Source organism: Varanus komodoensis, unplaced genomic scaffold (assembly GCF_004798865.1).
Source record: "Varanus komodoensis strain SLA01 unplaced genomic scaffold, ASM479886v1 scaffold37, whole genome shotgun sequence".
NCBI lineage: Eukaryota > Metazoa > Chordata > Lepidosauria > Squamata > Varanidae > Varanus > Varanus komodoensis.
The window spans coordinates 2882438-2905563 of NW_025335889.1; the positions used below are offsets into that span (position 1 = coordinate 2882438).

Below are 23126 nucleotides of genomic sequence, written 5' to 3' on the forward strand. Positions count from 1 at the left end.
TTGGCAGGCTGTGAATATGAGGAAATGCATCTGCAACTGGAATGTCAATTGATCCATTGAGGCCCAAACATACAACAGATAAAAAGAACTGGAGAGCAGATTAGGATGTGACATCATTTAGGTGGGGCTTGTTTACCTCAGGAAGCATGCCAAAGGTAGTGAATGCTAGATTGTTGTTCTCAATAATTACATCTTTTAAAATGTGGACAGAAAACACAACAAAGGTCACTGTCTTAATCACATGCCTACATTTAACCATATAGACTCATTTATATTTGCCTGCTTGCAGTGATTTATGCTGTTGTTTGTTTTATGATGAACCAGTGGCAGCAGTAAGCCTCCAGTGGCAACCAGAAATTTAATTTTCAGTTGGATAATAGAAATTGAGATTGCAATGGTATAACTAATTGTATAATGCAATTTCACATGTTTAAAGAAAGCTGAATGTATAATATTACAAATTCCCGTGTCTGTTTATTTGGTTTTTTAGCTTCAAAAATATTGAGAATGTCAAGTCTCAAGTGTGCTCTTTCTGTTTTGCTGAAGGTGTACCTTGGAGGCCCAAGGAGTATGAATGAGGAGCAATCTCAAGTCTCAGGCCTGGTCTGCACTAGAGAATTGCTCCTAATTGGAGCAATGGGGCCACTTTTAGATTTAGTGCAAACAGTTTAGCATGTGACCCTTATCTTTAATTATCAGTCAATGCTGTATTCATTACATTTTAGTCACTCTCCTGCTAAATTTATGTTGCAGTGATTTGATTTTATTGGCTTGCCATACCTCTTTTTGAATTGTACCATGTGTAGGAGTTTATGAGTAGTTTGGGGTTTTTACTCAGATAATACATGAAAACTGCATGAAAATGCTCAAGTAGAATCATAGTGGTAATTTCATGTTGCCATGGATCATAGGTGAACAGTTTGTGCTGATAAGCATTTACATTTTCATAAAGTATAGCTTATCATGTAATGAGAGTGTATCTTTGGTACAGTTGCATACAGGTGTTTTAAACGAGCTCTAGTCAGATTGCAGAGTTTTTAGAACTAATGCTTTCTTGTTTAGGTTTATTTGTAAAAAAGGGCTAAAGCCTAGCGATTATTTTCCCCTTTACTGCTGCCTTAATCTTCAGAATTGTTTTGTTTGCATAAAGTATGAAGGCAGAAAAAAATGCATGAATTGAATTTCTAATGCAAACAAATAACAGCTTCCTTTTGACTTTTCTTCCACATTCTCATAAATAAAATGTTGACAGCATCTGCTTCAAGACCAAATTATACTTTGGTTTAAAGCTAGCTTCCACGAAGAAATAATGTAAAATCAATATTTTCTGAATCTAAGCTGGATTTTTCCAGTATAAGTTATAGCAGTTGCTACATTGAAGTCAGAGGGGACCTTTGCATCCCACATAAAGATATTTACCGTATCTCAGATGCAAATTTTCAGCTCTTCTCTAGCAGTTTCTTACTATGGTGAGCAGAGATCCAGAAGCCAGACAGTTGGTCACAAATCCTGAAATAACTTGTCTACATTTTTGGACAACACAACCTTGAAGGTGTATCCAACATAAAGCAATAAGATGAAAACCAGTTATTTGGAATATTGATCCTGTGCTTATTGCAGCACATATAGACAAGCAAATTTTTCCTGCAAAATATGTTGGATACCTTCATAAGCAGGCATGAAGTATGATGATTGTTGTGACGGAAATTCCTAATCATTAAGAAAAACGTAGCTGAACTGCATTGTACAAATGCAAAGATGTTGGTAAAGTGATATCTCTTTGCTTTCATTGCTGCCATAAAGTCAGTATTAAGAAATTATCCTGTCCGTGCTTACTGAAGTTTCTTAGTTTGAAACCAAGCAATCAATTCCTTGATGCTTGATAGAGGGGTATATATTAACCTTCTAGGTTGAGTTAATTAAGAGACCCCTATTTGAAGTTGCAAAGGCCTACTTGTTGGGTGTCTGGGAAATGCCTTTCCTCTGTGTTGCTCACAAGGTGTAAAGTACTTCCTTTGAAGTTATTAGGGGATCAAAATGCAACTTTTAAATTTTGGGTTTAAAATTGTTAATGGCTTTTAATCTGATTCAGCTGCTTTACTGTGTTTTTATCTGATCATGGTTTTCATGTTTTAGACCTATTATAAACTACTTTGATCGGTCTAAAAAGTTGATATAGAAATACTATAAATCAATAGAACATAAGATTTTTTGAGATTCTACTATTGACAGATACTCCACCTCTTCTGGAGTTGGAAGAAACAGAAAATAGTGAGAAAAACATGATGAAAAGCCCTTGAACTTACTATTCTGTCATTAGTCAAGTGAGCTGGTCAGTTACAGTAAAGCCACACATTTTTGTATCCAAATAAGTAAATGTGAAGCCCGAGCTAAAGCTCCCCACTTGGGATAGGAGGGGATGTCATTTTGCGCTACCTTTCAGTCAAAAAATAATTTTATCAGGACTCCTTAATCACACTGCTTTTGGGCAGGACATTGAAGCAGTATGACAGAAGTTGTTCTCTTTGCAAAATTACTCCCTTAGGTACAACAACACTTCAAGAGGTTGTGAAGTTGGTGGTTATTTTTTCTTGGGTGAATTAAACCTTCCCTTATTCCAGTTCAGACCACTTTCTAAGATCCAATTTCTTGCATCCCAAGCCTTTTTTTTTTTTTTTTTGGCAACTTATTCTGCTGTTGCTTGTGACTGTGTTTGATAGTAAACCATGTTGTTAGTTACAGGGAAGTACTTGTCAGTCACCATCACCCCCACCCTTATTCTGGTCTTAGTAGAAGCATTTAATTTAATTGTGTGGACCTCTCTGTTTAAGTTGATATATTCTATAATATATATCTGATAGCGCATTTTTGTTCTTTGTTGTGTGACTAGAGTCCTATTACTTCATACCCATATAATGTAGAGAGTGTAAATGTGTTGTTGTTCCCATCCTCTCCATTGGATTCCCTGTGGCCCTATCCCCTAATGCATTTGGGTTGGGTAGAAACAGTGGCAGCACATCTCCTTCCCCTGTCTCCAGAGTTTCATACTGTTCTTTTTTTTCATCATAATTCCATTAATCCTGAACCAGTCTTTCTGAAACTTTGCTGGCAACTTGGCTAGTGATACCTCTGTATTGTATTTTCATGCCAACAAGTCCAAGGAAGGCATTCAGTTTTGTTTTGTAAAAATTCTGTTCCCCAGCATCTATTTGTCTAATATTTGGCAAGCTCAGGCCTTCAAAAAGGGCTGCTTATATCTGCAAATTTCATACAATTTTGGGAAAATTTGGGAACCTTATCTCCATGCATTGCTTTTCCTATTAAGTTAATAGGTAGACATCTGAAGCTTTGAAAAATGAAGTGAGACTCTTTTTCTCATCTGAACCAAAGCATGATCTCAATCCAGAGCTTTAAGCTGAAGCAGACCTCTATAGAAAGTGTGTTCCAACTTGAATTTTAATTTGGCACACCCTCCTAACTGTGCCAAATAACACTGTGTGTTATTTGTTATCATTTCAGGCCTTTGGTCTGGCAGAAAGTTAGTTAATATTTAACAGAAAGCAAGTTCCATCATAGATATTATGGTCTTTAGATATTCCTGTAAATCCCCGGAAAGCCTTTAATTGTGGTGGTTTTTAAAGGTGATAAATTTAAAGACCCTTTGTCTTTTCAAAGGAAATTAATAATTTCACCAGTGTTACTTCCTGTTTGTCATACCTCTAAGGAATTGACCCACTTTTAGGGCAGTCTTGGTAAATCACAGTTTCACTTCTTTATGAAACTGATGATGGTGATGGTAACTCTTGACCCTTACACTGTATTATTTAGATGGGATCGGAGATGTGAGCAACAGGAGAATAGTCCTGGCACCATACAAATCTATTTTATGATAACAAATATTTATGTATTTTGACACAGACATGTTTATCATAGAAACATTAAAGTGTTTTTATGTAGTAAATAGTAGGGATCACAGCCCGAGAGTAAGGATACTTTTGCTGTGCTGTGGTCCTAATCCAAACCCTTTCCTCTTCCTCCGTGGCTGCTATTTGCATTGGGAAAGCATCTTCCATTATAACCAACGAGAATTTCAGGTGCATATTTCAGCTGGGGTGGAGAGATCAGAATCAGAGCAGAACTGCAATGGTTAAAGCCTCTATCTACACAGCCATGTCTGTTTTACCTTTTTAAAGCAGCAGCACCAACACAAAACAAAAAAACCCTCCAGGATATTAATTGTATTAATACTATCATGTCTGGTTGGTCCTAATTATGGAGCATCAAAACATCTGAGGTGAGAAACTGTACTTCCCTTAAGATAGAAGTAGGCAGCCTTCTGCCCTTCAGAGTTTTGAGCAACAGCTACCATCAGCTCGATCCAGCATAGCCAACAGTCAGGGTTTATCAGAACTGTAATCCAAAGCATCTGGAGGCACTGGGTTGCCTACTCTAAACTTGAAAGTTATATGTGGGCTGAACAAAAGAATGAAATCTCATTAACAATAGGTAGATTCTGTTGCATACTGGTGGGGTCTGATTGGTCATGTTTGATTATTATTTTTATTTGAAAATGCAAATTTGTTTTGAAACCAAACCTGTCTTTCTTGCCTACATTTCAGTCAGAACTAAGACATGGTCCGTTTTACTATATGAAGCAGCCACTCACCACAGACCCTGTTGATGTTGTACCGCAGGATGGACGGAATGATTTCTATTGCTGGGTTTGTCATCGGGAAGGCCAAGTCCTCTGCTGTGAACTCTGCCCTCGGGTTTATCATGCTAAGTGTCTGAAACTGACAGCGGAGCCAGAGGGGGATTGGTTTTGCCCAGAATGTGAGGTTAGTCTGATGTGGGGTGCATACTTGTCTCATCATCATTAGTTACTCATCTTTCAGAACATTGTTACCTTACCATCCATTTGGATTGCCTAGACACTTCTTGGAAAAGTAGAAAAGAGATTTTTTTTTTTTTTTGGTGCTAGTATCTACCCTTTCTTCCCTCCCTCCCTCCCTCCTTATCATCTTCATTCCCTGTATTTTGTCAAATACAACTTGGAGGATGAGAGCCAAAAGAGTTTGTGACTGTTTGGCCCTATATGCATTTTGTCTATCTGTGATAAATGCAGTTTTCTTTATACTACTTGGATACACATTTGAATAACTGCAAGCAAGGACATTTTAGGATTCCTTTCCCTTTCATTGCCCAGATGGGAAAAATTGGTCCCCCTCCCATTGTTTTCTCTATTAATGCTGTGTGGACAATGTAGAAAGGAACTTCTAAATTACTGTTGGAAAATGGAAATGTGATTTTGTGAATTGCCTTTATGAGGTTATTAAGCATTGAAAATGTTGGCAGAATGCAATGGAAGAGAGATACCAGTAAGCATTTTAGGTATGTTGGCCTCACACACAGTCTAGTGGCTGCCCCAAGCATCCTTAAAAAAGGTACAATCTTTCCATTTAAATTGAAAGAGCATAATTATAGTTCTCCACATTTCTAAGCATTTTCAGTTTTATTGACTTAGAAAATTTAACATGCCTCAATAAGCTATCCATTACTATGGATGTGATACTATTCAGCTGATGTTCTGTTCCCCTGTGCTACGCACACCAATTACCTGTTTCTGTTTTACCCATTTACCTATTCTTTTTTTCACGAGCTTCTTTTGTGTCTTGCGCTCCGTGAACATGATTCAGAAAATAAACCAGTTTTGGTCAACAGCCAGAAACACTGGTTTGGACCGTTGGCCTACTCTTAAGTATGATTAAGTCTTACTTAGCACACTTCCATGAATATTGGACAGGCATTGAATCTATTATATCACTGAATGCAAAACAATGTCATTATTTGTGTTTGCATGTCATAGTAATCCGCATGTTCCATAATAAATAAAGGACATGGGGGTACTGACCTGTACACTTTTATAAATTTTCAGCATTTTTAATCTTTGTTTTTAGAAAATTACCGTAGCTGAATGCATAGAAACACAGAGTAAAGCTATGACAATGCTCACTATTGAACAGCTATCCTACTTGCTCAAGTTTGCACTACAGAAAATGAAACAGCCAGGGGTAAGAATAATGTGTTAATATTTGATTCCTTTCCATATTTTTGTTTGTGAATAATTCAGTCTTCACATAGATATAGATATATATAGATATAGATAGATAAAGCACCCTAATATCCTCTCACCTTTTATCAAAGATAAGTGAACTTCAGGCCCTTCAAATCTACTGCATGTGTTGTGTGTGTGTGTGTGTGTGTGTGTGTGTGGTTTTAATTAACATTTCAAGATTAACCATACAGAGTTGGATAGAAAAGACATACACTTAGAATGAAAGAACAGTGTACATTGGAACTCTTTCTAGCCTAGGGATTTATTTTCAGTGCCAGAGATGAACAAACTCACAGTTCTTTCACAAACAAGTCTGCTCCTAGTTACTCTAAGGATTCCTTGTTTCAGCAACCTATTTTAGATGGAAAATTATGATGTTGGTATTGTGAAAGAAGTGTGAATTGGAAGCCTCTGTCAGTCTGCAATTCCCTCAGAGATCGCATATCATCTGTCATCCCAGCCCTATGTAGTGTACAGTGGAACAACATTGTTCCTCACCTCCACTGCTGCCAAAAAAGAGAAATGAAATCAAGCTGCCTGTACCATGAACAGGGAAGGAATGTACCATACAGAAATGAAGTACTACCTATACTTTACCAGATATGTTTGTTTATAAGACTTTGGCTATTGCCCATGTTTCAGGAATAGGACATGATGCTACTTTTCCTCTAAATTTATTTCAAAAAGTTGCTTTAAAACTTGACTTACTGGAGAATAAGATGCTTATGTTTCCTGTCTCAGTTATACTTCAAAACAGCTCCTTGATTGTATTTCTCTCCCTTCCCGTTCTGTCTCTATGTTGACCTGAAATGCTGCAAACAAGTGTTAACAATTCAGATATTTGCCATTAATGGAATAATATAGTTATGATTTGGAAGTTCATGAATGCATGGACCTCTCACTGTAGAAGTCAAATCTGGGACTTTCTTTTAGATTTTCAGCAATGGGAAAAGTTCCAGTTCTGCTTTACTGAATTGTAATCAAAAAGTCGTAAAGATGAAGGTTTGACACAGATGTCAAATCATGGCACTTAAAAATCCTATACAGTAAAGTATTGACATGTTATATATACAGTATATCACATAATTGAGTACACCCCTCACATTTTGTAAATATTTTATTATATCTTTTCATGTGACAACCCTGAAGAAATGACACTTTGCTACAATGTAAAGTAGTGAGTATACAGCTTGTATAACAGTGTAAATTTGCTGTCCCCTCAAAATAACTCAACACACAGCTATTAATGTCTAAACCTCTGGCAACAAAAGTGAGTACACCCCTAAGTGAAACTGTCCAAATTGAGCCCAAAGTGTTAATATTTTGTGTGGCCACCATTATTTTCCAGCACTGCCTTAACCCTCTTGGGCATGGAGTTCACCAGAGCTTCACAGGTTGCCACTGGAGTCCTCTTCCAGTCCTCCGTGACAACATCACGGAGCTGGTGGATGTTAGAATCTTGCATTCCTTCACCTTCCATTTCAGGATGCCCCACAGATGCTTGATAGGGTTTAGGTCTGGAGACATGCTTGGCCAGTCCATCACCTTTACCCTCAGCTTCTTTAGCAAGGCAGTGGTCGTCCTGGAGGTGTGTTTGGGATCGTTATCATGTTGGAATACTGCCCTGCAGCCCAGTCTCCGAAGGGAGGGGATCATGCTCTGTTTCAATATGTCACAGTACATGTTGGCATTCATGGTTCCCTCAATGAAACTTAGCTCCCCAGTGCCGGCAGCACTCATGCAGCCCGACCATGACACTCCTACCACCATGCTTGACTGTAGGCAAGACACAGTCAAGACACAGAGTTTTTGTACTCCTCACCTGGTTGTCGCCACACAGGCTTGACACCATCTGAACCAAATAAGTTTATCTTGGTCTCATCAGACCACAGGACATGGTTCCACTAATCCATGTCCTTAGTCTGCTTGTCTTCAGCAAACTGTTTGCGGGCTTTCTTGTGCATCATCTTTAGAAGAGGCTTCCTTTTGGGACGACAGCCCTGCAGACCAATTTGATGCAGTGTGTGGCATATGGTCTGAGCACTGACAGGCTGACCCAACCCCTTCAACCTCTGTAGCAATGCTGGCAGCACTCATATGTCTATTTCCCAAAGCCAACCTCTGGATATGAGCACATGTACTCAACTTCTTTGGTCGACCATGGCGAGGCCTGTTCTGAGTGGAAGCTGTCCTGTTAAACCGCTGCATGGTCTTGGCCACTGTGCTGCAGCTCAGTTTCAGGGTCTTGGCAATCTTCTTACAGCCTAGGCTATCTTTATGTAGAGCAACACTTCTTTTTTTCAGAACCTCAGAGAGTTCTTTGCCATGAGGTGCCATGTTGAACTTCCAGTGACCAGTATGAGAGAGTGAGAGTGATAACACCAAATTTAACACACCTGCTCTCCATTCACACCCGAGACCTTGTAACACTAACGAGTCACATGACACCGGGGAGGGAAAATGGCTAATAATGCCCAATTTGGACAGTTTCACTTAGGGGTGTACCCACTTTTGTTGCCAGTGGTTTAGACATTAATGGCTGTGTGTTGAGTTATTTTGAGGGGACAGCAAATTTACACTGTTATACAAGCTGTATACTCACTACTTTACATTGTAGCAAAGTGTCATTTCTTCAGGGTTGTCACATGAAAAGATATAATAAAATATTTACAAAATGTGAGGGGTGTACTCACTTCTGTGGTATACTGTATCTTCACCAGTAGTGTTAGAACATAAGGAAAAGAAATATCCCTGTGAGAAAATAGGAAAAAATAAAGAGAGCAAGAGCACAATCAATATAACTTCCTGTTTGTTTTTTGTTTGTTTATCATTCCATGTTTCATACCTATTTCAGAGATAGGCAATGCATTATCCAATATTTATTATTACTATTTCAAAGCCTTGAAAAATTCTCTCTCTCCCTCTCCCTCTCCCTCTCCCTCTCCCTCTCCCTCTCCCTCTCTCTCTGTTTTCTTATAACTTGGAATTGAATTGGATTTAATTGGTATTATTACCATTTGACATACACAAAATACTCAAAATGTGAATGTGAAAAATATTTTGATTGTGGAACAAAAGCAAACTTGCAATTGTTGGTTGCGTTAGTATTTATCCGTTTGGTGTGACATTCCTAAATAAGCTTTGTTGCCTCTAAAAGTCAGTGTAATTATTTGAATGGTATCCACCTCTATGCAGTTCCAGTGCTACTTGATCTCAGATTAAATACATTTGTTTTTGATAGGCCTCAGATTTTGTTGAAGAGCACATCTGAACAAGCAGCATCGTGAAGACCTAAGAGCTAGCAAAACAATTCTGGGATAATCTTGTATAGAACTAAGCTCTAATCAGGATAGGGTTATTAAAAAAAAGTATTAGGAGGGTATCAGGAAGCACCCAAAAGGCTAGGATAACTCTGAAGGAACTGAAAAGATTGGCAGCTGAGATGAGAGAAATTGTCCATGGAACAACTATCACTTGGATGTTCCACAAAAGTAGGCTTTTGGAAGACTGGTTAGAAGAAAGCTATTGCTGGAACAAACCTGTATCAAAGCCTATTTGAATTTAGCTAAGAAGCACATTGTACAAACCGCAGTCAAGACCCATGAGAACCAAACTGAATCTTTGGCTTCAGTGCAGCACAGTATCAGTGGCACAAACCCAACCCTAAGAACACCGATCCCACAGTGAAACATGGTGGCGATAGCAGCATGTTGTGGAAGTGCTTATCTTTGGCAGAGACTGAGATACTGGCTAGGATCAAGGGCCAGATAGTGTCAAATAAGGGGCATTTCTAGAGGAAAAACCTGTTTCAGTTTTCAAGGGAACTGGAACTGGAACAGAGATTCACCTTCCAATAGGACTGTAATCCTAAATATACAGCCAAAGTAACAGTGGAGTGGTTTATACCAAGAACCTGCTTGTCTAGTATGGCTCAGTCAAAGCCCAGACCTCAATCTGATTTATTTTTTGTACCACCCAAAACCAGATGATTTCTGGGCAGTGAACAACAGTCAAAATTCTGTGACAGGACTGGAAAATCACTCTGCACTGATAGTCCCCAGCAAATCTGACAAAGCTGGAACACTTTTGCCAAAAAGAAACACTGCAGGTTCCAGATGTGCAGAACTGATAGAGATCTATCCCCAAAAGATTCAAAGCTGTAATTGATGCCAGAGGTGCTTTTTACAGTATTGACCCAGGGGATTGAATTAGTATGCACCTAGGTTTTTTTTTTAAACTTTTGGTCTACAGCAAAAATATTTTGCATCTGCATCATACTGAATACCCTGTTTACATCAAGTGGAAACGAAGTCAGTTAAATCCATTTCAATTCCGGGATGCAACATAATGAAATGAGGTAAAGTCAAAAGGAACACTTCTTTAAGGCACTGTATTTCTATATCTCTTTAGCTTCTAAAAGAACTGCCTCACTAAGGTTTTTTCTAACTTGATGGAATGTTTATCTGGGGAATAACTAGGTGTGAATGATTTATGTCTGTTAAATCCACATAATGCAATACATTTTGGTTATAATTCTGTATCCAGGGGGATGTATCTGCTAATGTAAATTATGTTGCACTAGCTTTAACTACTATGGTGCAATGCCAAAAGTGTTAGCTAGTGTGCAGATGTCTAGGATTCCACCAGAATAGTTTAAGCTAGCCCAAGGTAATTTTTGTTAATGGTTCCACACCACTGAATATTCCTTAAAGTGTTGCATTAATGTTTATGTGAGCATAAATTTGAGATTGTGAATGTTTTCACAATTATATTTTTCACAGTTGGCCATGGGATTCATACACAAATCAGAAATAAGAAAATTTGAAGGTGTTAAAATTTTGGCAACATGGTAACCCTCTTCTTTGGGGCTTTCACTTCGTTAAAGAAACCTTAAGTAAATTAAGCTTATGAATTTTAGTCAGTCAATGAGCTGCACACATTTCCATAACTAAAAGTAATATCTGTTAAAACTGCTGATTGTTTATATATATCATATATTGCATATGTACCATTTTGAAGGGGATATTCCTATTTTACAGGAGGTAATACTTCTTTTAGGTTGTCCTTGCCACCTGCAGTTTTTAGAAGAGTCTGTCCCCACCCCCCATATGTGTGTACATAATCTTTCTGGTTAATTGGAGTACCCTTTTAGTTAATCAAAATATTTTAAACAATCTAACATTGCAAAGTTAGTTTCTATGTTTTTTTATTAAACAGACAGAGCCATTTCAAAAGCCAGTTTCATTGGATCAGCATCCAGATTATGCAGAATACATCTTTCATCCAATGGATCTTTGTACATTAGAAAAGGTTGGTATACAGCAAGCAGACAAATCCTAGTTACATTCCATTGTTGTTACTGTGTTTATAACTGTATATACTATCTCTTTCTAAAATCAGTACAGTTCTTCATTTATATGTTGAATAAGTTTCAACATCTTGGAATCCATTACGTGTTCTAGGTATATTGTACTTAAATGCCCATTTGTGTGAATTTGGAATAGCCTCAGTGTAGCACGATTTAGAGTGGGAATTTGTACTGGGAATTTGGCCATGTGCGTACTTACAATAAATGTTTCTTTTAGAATGAAGTATTCCTGATTTTACTTATTTATAGAATGAGGAAGATAAACATTCACAAGATTTTAAAAGATGCATTTTGTTCTATGTTAAATTAATATTGCCTTCTCTGGAGATGCAATTGGAAACCTTTTGTATCAAGGTACTACTATCATTTTTAACAGATTGTATAACCTATAATCTGGGGTACTTCTTAGGTTACAATAGCTCATAGGTTAAACCATCCATGGTCCCATGAGGATCAGCAGGCACAGTCTAGAACAGGGGTCTCAAACTCTCGGCCCGTGGGCCAATTGCCGGGACAGCGGGGTATGGGGGAGGGGCCCTGCAGCCTTCAAAGCGCCAGCGGCGCCCAGGCCGGCCATGGGATGAGTGGCCCACCACCACCGTGGTGGTGGAATACTTGATGCGGCCCAGCCTCACCCAGACTCTACTTCCAGTGGCCCCCAGGTAAGTTGAGTTTGAGACCCCTGGTCTAGAACATGCCATTCACTTGCACTTTTAATCAAGCTACAGTTGGCTCATCGATCAATTGTTGAACATGATGTGCAAACCCAAGCCAGTTTATTGTTTGCAGGTAAACCATGGCCGTGGTCTGTGTGAGCTTGCACATTATACTCTACAACCTCTGAACAAGCCAATCATAAGTTGTGGGTAAAAGTGGAAGTGGTAGAAATGTGAGAGGGAGTACACTTACTCTCTTCCACTTGAGTGAATAATTCGTGGTTTGTTTAAACCATACAGTGTTGTATATGCAGAGTAGTAGTCTATTTTACCCTTGTATCCTGTTGCTAAGAAACTCAAAAATGAAGTTGAATTGATATGAGGGGATATGACAGATTCAGGAAACTGCAGAAGGAAAGCATCACTGAGGTGGACAGGCAGCTTATTACCCTTCCTAAATAACTGCATTACATTGTTTTATTTTTCACACATTTGTATCTATGGCTTTAAAATTATATACACATTTTAAATGCTAACATTTAAAATGGAATTATATTCAATCAATTTTTGTCTCATACATTGTGGTACTCTGCTTTCTGTGTATATCTTTCACTTTTAGTATGTGAAGCAGAATTGACATTGATGATACTTATTTTAAGAATCCTGTAATTTTTCAAATCTCCTTAAATTGTGTTTCATAAATGGCGATATTCAAATGAAATTAGTGTCCAAAATAGTGTGTGCTTGAGTGTATACCTAAGAGTTTATTTCATTTGAAAGAGCTAAAACATTCAATAGTGCACTCGCTTGTGATAACATCCAGTTATACCCAGCTTTTTTCTCTTCAGTCATGTACATAGAATAATGTACTACATTACTTTGTAGTACTGTGAATGTACTACATTAGTTCTAAAAAATTATAAAGTGGCAAACTCCTGGATTTAGACATTGTTCCTTTTGTAATATTTTTATACTCTTTTTTTCCAGAATGTTAAAAAGAGGATGTATGGTTGCACTGAAGCTTTTTTGGCTGATGCCAAATGGATTTTGCACAATTGCATTATTTACAATGGGGGTAAGTATGTGTCTATTTCCTCAAAGACAGCACATTTGTCTTTCTTTACACAGTAGACTGAGACTGGATTATAGTAATGGCAGGCTGTTCACCATAACATCAAAAGGATTTGGAATCTGAGAACGAGGAAGGGGATGATTTTGCCTGTTTCTCTTCCCTACTGTGTCCCTTTCCCAGCACCTTCCATGCTGCTGCAGAGTTTGACAACTATCTGGAGCAAATTTGGGAGGAGGAAACAAGAGGCTGGTCGGTGGAAGGGAATTCCCTACCCACCATAATCTCTTAATTCTGCTGACAGAAACCTCTACTGGATCACAGAGAGGTTTGTTAGTAATTAATGGTTTTGTAAATCTATATTGGATGATTTTTACACAGAGATGAAAAAAAAATCCTGCTCTTCCCATTTAAAGGATTTCCTAAACAATATTGGAACAGAGTTTTCAATTTAAATTCTGTAAATATTTTAACACAATTTTTAATTTAAATTCTGTAAAAGAGGTTATGAAAATAAGCCAAATGTTCAGGAACTTCATAGTGGAATCAGCTATACCAAATGTTTTTTTAAAATGTAATGAAGTTTAGTCCTCCTGTACAACTTTAAAACTAGGTCTGACTTAAGTGGTGGTCTTCAAAGTTGGTTGGCTTCATAAGAAGGTAGGTTGAAAATGTGTATTGAAACGTCTAGTGTGAGAATATTGATAGATAACACAAATGCCATCTGATCATTATTATTTAAATAAGGATTATTTGAAAAGTTCTATGGCCAGGTTATGCCTGAGTTCAGGAATGGATGAAAGCCTTGTTTTTTATGCATCTCTGTACTGGCAATGGTCAAAATACCCATTTAAATAATGTTCCTTTTTAAAACATTGTGAATTCCGAACAATAGAAATTTTTAGTTTTGGGTTAAAATACACATAGCACAGGTTTAATACAACAGATGTTTGATTATACATCTATACTTATTTGTTTCCTCAGGAAATCACAAATTGACACAAACAGCAAAAGTCATAATCAAAATCTGTGAGCATGAGGTATGTATTACCTAGTTAGTTTTTGTTATTATATCCATTAAAATGTAAGTGAAATTTTCATAGAATCATGGTTGAAAGTAACTGTATAATAGAGGACAATGACTGGTAATCCAAACATGATAATCCAAACTCAGGAAAGTTATATATGGATTGAGTGTGGGTTGTCATTGGTTTGTGGGCTATTTTTGTTGTTTAAATACTACAGTGAAGAAAAACATAGTTTGCTAACAACGAAAGAGTTCAACAAAAAATCATGGGTACTTTTCTCTTTAATCCTTGAGAGTGGGTTATTGTGTTACCTGAGCCTCAGTCATTGACATCGGTCAATAAAATGCATTGGAACTTCATCCTTTCCTGCATTAAAGCATCTGCTGTTGAGAGATGTAGGCTGCAATTGTATACTCACTCATTTGAGAATAATTCCACTGAACTCAGAGAAGCTTTCATCTGAATAAAATTATACAGGATTTCAATGCTTGTCAAACATATAGGTGAGATTGTTTTTATTAGGAAATTGGCTTCCCATTTAACCCATTATTTTTTCCTTTTTCATTTCCACCTGCTTTAGATATAAGCAAAATTTATTGTATTCATCTACTTATTATACTCAAAATATCCACATTATATTAAATAGCCTGTGCACTTGGGAAGCAATAAGAATTAGTTGTGCTTTCATTCCTGAGTGAACAGACCCAGAAAATCTATAATTCTTTACAATAGAAAATTATGAATGGCTGCCCATATTACTCCCAATTACTGGATAGCACAGAATAATGAATTCATTTAATCGCACACTGAAAATCCTGCATTAGCCAGTCTTTTTCCTTACAGATGAATGAAATTGAAGTATGTCCAGAATGTTATTTAGCTGCTTGCCAAAAACGGGAGAATTGGTTTTGTGAGCCTTGTGTAAGTAAAACAATATTTTGAAAAATAGTGTGCATGTCCAAATTCATGCTGGTTTGTTCTTATGCTTAATACTTAACATCTGTGTACATTTCCTGATTGACATGGAGAAATCTACTAAAATTTATAGACAAAGCCTGCATCCTGTACCACATTTGATGCTGAACTGCAACAGCTGAATTGCTTTATCTGTTCATTTGTGCATGGTTTTATTGAAGAACCTGGCAGAATACATGGAAACAGTAGTATTTGGGTTTGCATGTATTTGGTTATAATTTTATGTGAACATGTAGAACTGAGTGTCAGATATAATGTTTGCTGTGTGTGTGTGTGCATCAGCAGGCTAGGCAAGCCTTCATAAAGATATGATTTTACATAATAATCTGGTTTGCATGCCATGTTAGCAGGTTTTGGATTGTTTAACACGAATTGCTAGGGATAATCAGAACATGCAAGCCATTTCTGTTCTTAATATGCAGAATGCACATTTCTGGTGGTTTTGTGATACAGGGTTAAAACAATCCAGAGGTATAATACACAGGACAAATCCAGTTCAATCTCAAATCTGCCAATCTCTCTAAGGACTTTGACAGAATGTGCCTCTCACTCTAACCTGTCCAATACCCATAGCTGCAGTATTAGAATAACACTGTAGGCCAGCCTGACAGGGATGTTTTATTGCTGTCTGCTCTGCTTGGAATTTGTTTTTACAAATGCAAGTTAGGAAACACTTTATCCGCACATGAAGGCTTGGATAATTTATCTATTTTTCATGTGGGATCGCATTTGAGTCATAGCTGGGGAAGATTTCTACTCCTTATAGATGTCTCATATTTTGAGGCATGATATAAGACTTTACAATTCTCATTTTGGAATTTGGCTCCTTCTATGTTTTGAGTACAAGATACAGAAATGGATACATGTGAAAAAAAGCAGCACTGGTTTTAAATTGCCAGCTAGTGCAGACTACTCCTAGTTTATTTTTGACATGGTTTTACATAGCTGAGGGCACATTGCACTGTAGAACCTGATTTGATCTCTGTTGCCTTTGGGGCTAGTTATGACCCAAAAATTACAAATGACTCGGGTACAGCCTGCCTGAGAAACTTCGTCTGCCCCATTGTAAACTTTGTACGTTTAACAGAGACCATCCTCTTAAGTTTTCTGTATGTGCAGTTAGGACAGGAGAGAGACATATAGAGTCATTCTCTGGGGCTTTCCCTCAGTTATGTAATGCATATGGTTTCCTAGAGAGTCAGAAAAATTTCAAACTTTTTGGGAAGTGTTCTAGAACTTTAAATTTGGTGGTGTTTTAATGCCACAGAGAGAGTGGTTTGAAGATGGACTTTTAATGTCAATGAATTTTGATCTTACTGAAATTGGTTAGTTGGGTAAACAATTAAATTCATTTTATGTTTGATAAACTATTAGGTTTGGACATTCAGAATAGGCTGAATAATAATATCTAAATGATTGCTCCTAATTTTAAAAGGAATGGACTTCCTCTTGAACAGTGTCTTCCTACTTTTAAAAGTAGCTCCACTGTAAACAGGATTGAAATTTTAAGAGAAGACAGGCATTTTCTTCATATAGTTAATTCAGAATAGTGAGCACTTTACACATGATGAAGAAAATGCAAAACTACACCATTGCATGGACAGAGGATGCCTTATCTGTGTGTAAGAGGGTATATTGCAATTTCTGGGTAGTATTACATTCCATACCACAAACTCCAGTATTATCTTGCTTTCCAGTGAAAGTCACTGAATGGTCCCTATGTACTTTCCTCTAGAGCAATCCACACCCATTGGTCTGGGCTAAACTCAAGGGTTTCCCATTCTGGCCTGCTAAAGCACTGAGGGATAAAGACGGTCAAGTTGATGCTCGTTTCTTTGGTCAACATGACAGGTGGGAGTTCAGTCAAATGGTGGTTGAATGGTTCAGTGATCCATTTTTGATATATTATTCTAGGGTGATTGCTGTTATATTAGTTCTATTAGTTCCCCATTTTGGTTCATGTCATGTTGGCAATGTTAATTCATTAAACATTTTTGGAATATATAATTAACTAGCATCTTCCTTTTGTATTCACAAAATTTAAAGTCTGTTTCATCATTCCAATTAAATTTAATCTCTGGGTCATTGTGAAGTTTTCAAAATAGTTTGATGCCTAGTGTTTGCTTTGGTTTTGGTAACTATCATGAGATCACACTATGCATTTTTATATAGACTACATGTGATCCTTTTGTGTTAATTTTTATAAATGTAAACCCTTCAGAGCTTTGTAATGCTGTCAATTAAAGGGACATGGATGACCAACTTTGTGAGATATAAATGAAAGAAAGAAAGGAGTTAGGGTCCCATACAATCTTGCACAGAATTTGCAGGGGCACAAGACAAACCCCTTTTCTCTACCAAAATAGTATTTATGATAGTGGAATAGATCCCGAACCTGACCATACTGTTACTTTGGGGTGGGGATGGGGAGTTTCAGGGCTAGCTCTGTAGCATTCGTCAAATCTTAGTAATAGATTATACAAACAGCATGAGAGCTAAGGGTTTTACTCCTCATCCCACATTCTCAGGAGAGTTACTTTTTTGTTGAACAGGGTTAACAATACTACCAACTACCAGAGCTTCCAAATGTTTCTGGTGTTACCAAAAAAAAACCCACTTTGTACTTTGTGTATCTCTTTTCAGGAGTAAAAATTTTAAAAGCAAAATTTTCCTGCATTTTTGGAAAGTTCCCCCTACCCTGGGTGTAGTGGTAAATTTTGTGATTCAGGTGCTCATCTAGGCATTTTGCATAATCCCAAGTATAATCCAAAAGGACAGGTGGCTACATTCATCGTCTTCAGGAGCAAATCTTTGGTAAAGCCTATGAGTCTTAATTGCCTGTTCAAGACAAAGCCATCCTAAATTAACTTGCATTACAAAGGGATAGTTCATAGGAATTTATATTTCCAGGAAAAATCTGATCCCTACCCATAAACTCACATACGGTGAGGATTGCATATACAGTGAGGATTGCATCTGAGCTTAGAGTGGCAGAAAAACTGGTGGAGAGATGGCAGATTACCTCTTCCTGTAGAAACCCACAGTCCCAGTGAGTGGTCTCCTCTTATTGCTCTGCTGGTCAGCATGAGAGCAACATCACAAGGATGATATGCCAGTACTACAAGAAAATTAAAAACACTCAAATTTATAATAATTTCCTAGACAAGGAGACTGATGGAAATTCTTGCCCCGTGTCATCTTTCTGGTGCATTATTAGGTGGTATTTGCTGTTTGTATGTTGAAGTTACTTGTTGACTTTTGGTGGAGGAGGGTTAATTTAGTATTTTGAAAACAAAGCATTTATCTGAAATTATTAATGTTGTTATGGATTTTAAAACTCATTCAGTATACCTGTCAGGTTTCTACATGGTGCTGAGTAAAAACTTCAGTTCCTAGCATGCATAGTTCTACAAAAGACCCATTGAATTCAATAGGATTTACTTTGAAGCATGCTTATAAAATATGAAAAACTTGGGAAATAATCTACATTAAATTTAATGACATGTTTTTCCTCCTGCCTCTTTATTTTACTATTATATGCAGGGCCTGGGTTCCAGTAAATAATTGCTACCTCATGTCTAAAGAAATTCCTTTTTCCGTGAAAAAGACTAAAAGCATATTCAACAGTGCAATGCAAGAAATGGAAGTTTATGTGGAGAATATCCGTAGAAAGTTTGGAGTATTTAATTATGCACCTTTCCGGACACCATATACTCCCAACAACCAATACCAAATGTTGTTAGACCCTTCAAATCCTGGTGCTGGAACAGCTAAGACTGACAAACAAGAGAAAATCAAACTTAACTTTGATATGACAGCATCACCCAAAATTTTAATGAGCAAACCAATGCTGAGTAGCAGTACTGGGCGAAGAATTTCCCTAACAGACATGCCACGCTCCCCAATGAGTACAAATTCATCTGTTCACACTGGATCTGATGTTGAACAGGATGCAGAAAAAAAAGCAACCTCCAGTCACTTTAGCGCAAGTGAAGAGTCCATGGACTTTATTGATAAGAATACAGGTAAGGGAAGAGAAGTAAAGCTGCTGCAATCATTGTCCTAGTTGTAGAAGGTCTTAAAACTGAAAGGGGGAAATCCAGTATTCATTATCAAGACTGGTAATAGGAGGTACCATTGGGCCCAGTTGCAGCACTATCTTTAAGTGTCTATAAAGTGTACACCTGTCTTAGGAGCAATGATACAGATTGGGTTCAAGCCAGGAAGCTTGTTTCCCATCTTTGTGTTAAACATCTAGAAAGACCTGGATAAATGTTTCTGGAGGAATTCAAAGTGATCATTGAACACAGTAAGTGAAGTTAGACTGGCATCATGTGGGGAAACTAAGAACCAGGGAAGTAGAACATGGTCCTAGGTGTAGCAGGGTGTTGACAGGAGAGGAGTCTGAAGAGTACCATGCTCTCTGTGGTCCAGCACAGGTTCCTAATTTAAAAGAATGAACATTGATTTATCAGATATTTCAAGCCATTTTTCTAGCAATTCAAAATGGTCTAAAGCATTTAGTCAATAAGAAAGAAAACTAAACAGAATGCAGAATTGATAAATAGTACAGACGAGCAAGTTAGGGACTGAAATAAGAAGCAGACACATTCTCCATTTTCTAGTGGAAAAGGGAAACTTGGTGAATTTGCACACCAGGCTACCCTGAGAATAAGCCATGGTGGGTTGCTGGCTTGTCCATTACTCCTAGCAGACAAGTCACCCACTAAACAGCATGCTGTGACTTGGGTTTTTTCCTCCTTCAGCTGATAACCAGCACATATTTCAAGGGCATATCTTGGTGAAGTCCTTTTTCCTTACATCAGCACCTTTTCTGCATTTGGTTCTCTGCCATTGCTGGCTCAGGAAGGAAACATTCCCCTTCCATCAAAACACTAGCCAGTTTCATCTTTCACTTTGGTACTTCCCTGCTAGTCAACACATTTAAATAAAAGTCACTTTGTGTTCCACCAAAGTAGTAACTTTTTCTCCTAAAGTGATTTTTTTCCTGTAGCTGCCAGCCTCTTTCAGCTTCCCATACCCCATCATGCTTGCCATTTCACTTTGCTGGTCTTCACTGCATGATGTTAGATATAGATATGGGTTACAAAGCAGGGAACAGGAACACCAGTCATTTGAAGATGTCTGGGCAAAGCAATAAAATGTGTGGGGAACTGCACACATTTCAAGGCAGGGCAGTAAAATGGAGGGAGAAGTGGTATTTTTCCTAGTAGTGGACATTAATACTTTCTTGTTTGTGGTGGACTTAGAATCATTTCTTATCATTTTCTATGAGAGAAAAAAAGAATTTAAATTTATTTTGAGGTTGAGGGCAGCAGTACTGAGAGTGTGGGGAGTAATAGAGGGTTTAGCTACCCTTTCTGGCTGGCTCTTTAATCATTCCCAACAATTTACAGTAAAATGGCCCTGCCAAGTTTTGGATGTCACAAAAAGCCACTCTGAAAACAAGCTACCCTAGACAACCTTACTACACCTACAATAGCAACCCACCATAGCTTATGGCTTAGTATGATGGACAAACTAGCACTAACTGGGTTCACACGACAATAAGGAATTGTAGTGATCCTCATTTGAGTCAGTGTGGCTTCTTGTGTTATCTGAATCAGGTGCAGAAGCTTTAACCTAGTTAATTAACTGTGTACATGTTACCCTGAGAACTCTTGGATTGTTGAAGGTGGCTTATTTTTGGGATGGCTGCTTGTGACATGCGAACTAGGCAGTATAGCTTGTAAGAGGCTTCATAGTACAGGCTTAAAGAGCCTTCTGACTGGGATGGTGAAAATGCCATCTACAACTCATGATCTTATTCATGTCACCTTCTTCCCTCATCCTTAATTTCCTCCTCTTCCCAATACCAAAATGGCATTTGGGAATGTCCATAACTTATTTTCAACCTTTAAAAATGTTTGTGTTTATGTGCGATTTGGAAGTATGCATACAAGTTTGTATTTCCCCACACTCCCAGGACCTTCAGAGTTCAAAGCAGAGTAGGTAATTTACAAGAAAATTGACAAGACAACTGTATTACTACAGATTGTGCAGACAGGTGAATCGGCATATTTGTGAGAAATGGAACTGGGGAAATTGCACATTTAAAAAGCACCCAAAAAGGGGGGGGGGGACTTTCCAAACATGTACTTGCTCCGCACAAAGGTTGTGAGGGTGAACCAATAAACTCTCACATGTCAATTTCATTCATGCACTATATTTCATCTTGAACTGAAAATTGTCAGTCCCCTCATCCCCTCCAGTGTATCCCTTGAGCCTAAACTCTGAGAAGTGGCAACTGAACAGGACAGAGCTTTTGTGAAGGAGGGTAATTGCTGTGGGAGTAATTACTGCTGAGGGGACATAATCTTTACTGCTGAAGAAAGTGCATTGTAGATTTGCAAATTTGTGAATGGCAGAAAGTAAAAATAAAGCTGTATTTGCTACATCCTGAGCACTGGGGTAAAAAGTTTAAATAGAAAAAATGTATGGAAAAGCAGTAGTGATCAGAGTGGAACAGGAACATATTAAAAATTCCCTCTGTAAAAATGAGGGTTTTTGCCACAAGGGAACATGGAATGTGCACCAGCAGTGGGTGAAAGGAATGGAGGCACAAGCAATGGCAAGCTGCTAAGCATTCTGTCCAAAGTAACATGTATTGGCAAGTGAGCAGTCCATCTTGATTTATTTTCAGGGTGGTTTATCATGATGTGTGAACCAGCCTACTGCCGTTCGTTCGTTCATTCATTCATTCTTTCATTCATTCATTTTATCTATATCCCACTTTTTCCCCAATGAACTCAAAGTGGCTTAAAAAAAGGTAAAGGTTTCCCCATAAGATTAAAGTCCAGTCATGACTGACTCTTGGAGGCGGTACATTCTTATCCTGTGGCTCTCAGCCTTATCCCCACAACAACAACCTATGAGGTAGGTTGGGCTGAGACTCTGTGACTGGCCCAAAGTCATCCAGTTGGCTCCATGGCTGAGCGGGGACTAACACCCAGATCACCTAAGTCCCAGTCCCGTGTTCTTAACTATATCACACTGGCTCTCCTGTTATTGTCTAGTATAATACATTCAGAGAAAGCATGTTAATATATTCTTTTCATGTTTTCACAATTATTTCTGTTGTAGTTTCAGCACTGAATTGTACAAAAATATGTATTTGATCTAGTGTTAATACCCAACATCTACCTATTCATGGAAGCCTTCCCTCTTTGGCATGGCTGAATTTTATCTTTTTCCTGTTTACTGTTAATAATATTAAAGTTCTTTCTGATCATTTACTGTTGTGCTAGGCTCTTGCTCATGAGTCTTATTTTCTGTAAAAATGGCTTTTTCTAATTTTATAAATTTTATACTTCTTCATTTGGGAATAAATGAAGTTCTGTTGTTGGAAACTTGTATCAAAAGAAATTCATATAGCTTTGTGAAGAACTGACCCTGAGTAAGTTATCTGTCTCTTTTAGAATCAACTCTTGCCAAATCCAGTAGTACTTAGAAGTTTTAGATCAAACATTAGTATCTGTAAAGGGTGTTTTTATCTTACTGACTTCTTCAAACTAATTACAGTGTTCAGGGTCTTTAAATTTCATCTAAATTTTATTATGCAGCTGTTTCTGGTGACAGTTGAATAAGTAGACCTTGCTTTACTTCAGCGCTTACTTTCTAGTAATGTTTATGTTTATGTTTAGGATAAGACATATTTTCAGTCTTTTAAAATAAATGGATAATGACATGCTCTGTTTGTTTGTGGAGTTCATGTTAAAGCTACATACTATCCATTAAAAAATCTAAAACATATCTGGCCCTTTTTCCTGATTCTGAATTATTCATTACCTCATTCTCCCTGCTTCACCCATGCTCTTAAATCAGAGGTGGGGAATCTATAGCTCTCCTAATCTTC

At 37.7% G+C, this 23126-nt stretch overlaps 1 protein-coding gene across 9 annotated transcripts in view; it reads left to right on the plus strand.

The window, feature by feature from the left end:
• Positions 1 to 23126, plus strand: part of ZMYND8 (zinc finger MYND-type containing 8) — a 102384-nt gene that overhangs the window by 48483 nt on the left and 30775 nt on the right. For 4 of the 9 annotated variants that reach the window (XM_044440407.1, XM_044440406.1, XM_044440410.1 and 1 more), the window contains 8 exons: positions 4620 to 4838; positions 5958 to 6071; positions 11333 to 11425; positions 13127 to 13214; positions 14193 to 14248; positions 15080 to 15157; positions 16947 to 17062; positions 18755 to 19236. In XM_044440407.1, the coding sequence (XP_044296342.1) occupies positions 4620 to 4838; positions 5958 to 6071; positions 11333 to 11425; positions 13127 to 13214; positions 14193 to 14248; positions 15080 to 15157; positions 16947 to 17062; positions 18755 to 19236 (1246 nt within the window). Of the gene's footprint in view, positions 1 to 4619; positions 4839 to 5957; positions 6072 to 9208; positions 10473 to 11332; positions 11426 to 13126; positions 13215 to 14192; positions 14249 to 15079; positions 15158 to 16946; positions 17063 to 18754; positions 19237 to 23126 lie in introns of those variants that run through there. The other 5 variants (XM_044440408.1, XM_044440411.1, XM_044440412.1 and 2 more) reach the window with 5 other exon arrangements.